Source organism: Crocodylus siamensis, chromosome 6 (assembly GCF_052110815.1).
Source record: "Crocodylus siamensis isolate JL-2025a chromosome 6, ASM5211081v1, whole genome shotgun sequence".
Lineage (NCBI taxonomy): Eukaryota > Metazoa > Chordata > Crocodylia > Crocodylidae > Crocodylus > Crocodylus siamensis.
This window is the reverse complement of record NC_143400.1, coordinates 21,646,759-21,650,197: the sequence shown is the minus strand read 5'-3', so window position 1 is coordinate 21,650,197 and position 3,439 is coordinate 21,646,759. Positions and strand designations below refer to the sequence as shown.

The following is a 3,439-nucleotide window of genomic DNA, read 5'->3' as shown; positions in this document are numbered from 1 at the left end:
CTTCCAAACAAAGGCTGTGCCCTGCACCGGTCCTAGCCAAAAGCAGCAGCCTCCTGTGATCTGGCAGACAGATTGGGAACCCCACACCTCTGAGAGGTGTCAGCAGAGCCCCAGAGCCCTCCTGGGGGTGCAGAGGCCTATGATTGGCCTGCTGGATCACAGGAGGCTGCTCCTGCCACCTGGGACACCACTGGGTGCAGCCTGTACCCAGAGCCAGGAAGATCAGTGCTGCCGCTGACCCCAGTCAGTAGCACCAGCATCCTGTCATCTGGCAGGCAGATTGGGGGCCCATCTGCACCCCCAGCAGGGCTGTTGGGGCTGTGCTGGACTCCTCCCGGGGGTATGGGCCCCTGAGCTGTCTGCCAGATGATAGAAGGCTGGTTCTGCCACCTGGGGTAAGTGGCGGGGCCTGGGGCAAATCAGCTCGTGCAGAGACCTGACCTGGGAGTGGGGCCGGTCCCTCCATGAGCTGATTTGCCCCGGGCCCCACACCCTCCTTGGGTCAGCTGTGGTATGGGGCCTGGGGCATATCAGCTCATGCAGAGACCCAAGCAGTGGGGAGCAGGAGCTGCTCCTGGTAGCACAGCCAGAAAAGCCAGCAGCCCAGATAGGATCATAGGCCTGGGCAAGGGGTGCAGCAAACTGCCACCCTGTGCAGTGCTCACCTATGGCTAGGTAGCAGCTCAGGAGGCAGAGAGCCCAGGCAAGTATGGCCTGCAGGCTGTCCAGGGGGGCACACAGCATCTGTTTGATTCCTGGACAGACAGCAGCTCCTTCCAGCTCCCTGTGGTATGTGCCCCAAGGCACACAGTGGCTTTAAACTTTTATACCCTGCAGCTAGGGGCTAACAGAGAGCAGCCCAGTCCAGGTCCATGAGAGGGGGCTAGGCAGGAGCCCTGGGGCTGAGCTCCAGCTGGACCCATAGTGGCTGGGCAGACCCAGCCTGGAAGCTCCCACATTACTGTGCAGTAATGCTTCTACACATGCATTACTGCACTACAACTAATCACGTATAAATTTGATACCTGTATGATGCAGCAGTGTAGTGTCCATGGGCGTCTACACATGATAAGCAGCTACTTTGCCATGGCAGTGCGCCCAACCCCCCTCTCCATTATAGTACACCGCTAAGGTGAAGTATCCACCAAGAATAACCATGCACCATGAATATGGTACCGTACGGGCAGTTATTGAGCCTTGCTTTTATACTTCCAAAAAGAAGTACTAAAGCACAGGACAGTAACAACATCACCATAGTGTAACGTGTAGACATGCCCTCTCTGTAGGAATTGTTGCTGGAGATCAAGCTTCTCATAGAGCTGCTGGTAGAGACAAAGGTTCAGACTTTATGGCTGAGATGTACGAAGAGCAGAAACTATTTATTCCCATTTGTCTTGAAAATGCCAGGCCAAGTGTAATACAACTGGATACAGCTAATAGATGATAATATACTTCTCAGAGAGTCTTCAGTGTCCTCAGTTTAGGATTATCAAGCACCGCACATCAAGGTTTGTATAAACCTAGTGACTTTTACTCTGTAACAACTTTTATTAGTTCTACAAAACCCATGAGAAATAATGCATATTATTAGCATTAGGACAGAGGACCCTGAAAGTGTGTGTGTGTGTGTGTGTGTGTGTTCATGTTCAGAATACTGCACCTAAAAGTTTTAGTTGTGGGGAGGGAAAGATAAAGTTTGAACTGTCTACAGGAATATACTGTCTTTCAACCAGGTTCACCTTTTACAAACATAAAGATACATCATTTGTGCAGAACACTCTTGAAACCCAAACCACTCAATTACTGTTTCTTTCACTTATCCTCATATCATCCTGGTAGTTTGAATTCACAAGATCCTAAATCTGCTGACAACTTTTCTCAGGCCCTCTTTCACTTCTCTGTTCCTCAGACTGTAAATAAGGGGATTGATCAGGGGTGTAAGGATTGTGTAGAAAACAGAAAATGCCTTGTTCAAATATCTTAGCATGTTGCTTTTTGGTAACAAATATACAATCAATATGGTCCCATAAAAAATTGTTACTACAATGAGGTGAGAGGAGCAGGTAGCAAATGCCTTTTGTCTTCCCCTTCCAGAAGGGATTCTCAGAATGGCATCTATGATGCTAATGTAAGATGCCAGAGTTAAGAAAAATGGGAAAATGGCAGCAAAGATGGAGGTTATAAAACTAATAAGAATGACCAGACTAGTTTCACTGCAGGAGAGCTGTATCATTGGACTGAAGTCACAAAAGAAGTGGTCAAGTTCATTGTGCCCACAGAAAGTTAATTGTGATGTAAAGCATGTTATTACTGTAGAAACCAGCAATCCTACTAGCCAAGATCCAGTTGCTAGCAGTAGGCAGACTCTGCTGTTCATTAACATTGCATAGAGCAGTGGTTTACAAATTGCTAAGTACCTATCGTAAGACATTGCAGCTAGGAGACAACATTCTGTAGCTGCCAGGCTTGCAAAAAAATAAAATTGTGTAATACAGCCCCTAACAGAAATGGTTCTGTCCCCTGTCAGGAGACTGGCCAGCATCCTGGGCAGGACCGTGGAGGTGTAGCAAGTCTCCAAGTACGACAAGTTTCCCAGGAAGAAGTACATGGGGGTATGAAGGTGCGGATCAGCAACAACAAGCACAATGATGAGGATGTTCCCAGTCATGGTCAACATATAGATCACTAGAAACAGGAGGAAGAGAAAAATCTGTAGCTGTGGAATGTTCCCAAATCCTAGAAGGAGGAATTCTGTGATAGATGTTCGATTGTCTCCTCCTTCCTCCATGAGGTGTAGCTGGGTTTTCCCTTTCACTCTTCTAGTGAGAAGCAAGGATTTTTGTGGGTGATCTCTTTTATTGGACCTTTTTCATGGTCTGGATAAAGTTAGACAAGCTTTTGAACACAAGCATTTTTCATCAGGTCACTATTCTAGTGGGTTATTCCTAGAAAGTGAAAAAAAAAAGTTATTATCTTTGAAAGCTTGCTATACGGTTCCACCAGGGAGATGTACATCGAATCAATACTATGAATGTTCAAACTCAGGCAAGTTCATGTTGTCTTTGCTCAGGCTTTGCTCAGGGCTGTGGACTTGCAGTTTTGTACTTGCCTGCCATGGGCAACTGGTGCCATCTGAGTCAGGGGGTGACAGTTATTTAGTGCTCTTCTATCCATGGCATTACACACAGCGTTCATGGGATTAGGGTCACAGAATCATAGATAATTATGGTTGGAAGCAACCTCATCAGTCCAACCCTCTGCTCAAAGCAGGACCTTCCCGAACTATATCATTTGTGACAAGGCTTTGTATAGCTAGTCCTACTGGCTAGTCATACCCAGAAACTTTTTATAAATGTGCATCCAAAAAGGAAATATCCCAAGCAGACGCTTTCAGAAATTCCTTCTTCCCTTTTCTGTAGTTATTAATACTTCATCATCA

At 46.8% G+C, this 3,439-nt stretch overlaps 1 protein-coding gene across 1 annotated transcript; it reads right to left on the bottom strand.

Annotated features, from left to right (window-relative positions):
* Positions 1-1,822: 1,822 nt before the first annotated feature.
* On the bottom strand, positions 1,823-2,788 carry LOC149861580 (olfactory receptor 11L1-like). The gene is given in 1 exon segment (XM_090052556.1): positions 1,823-2,788. A coding segment is annotated over 1 exon segment (966 nt).
* Positions 2,789-3,439: the final 651 nt, after the last annotated feature.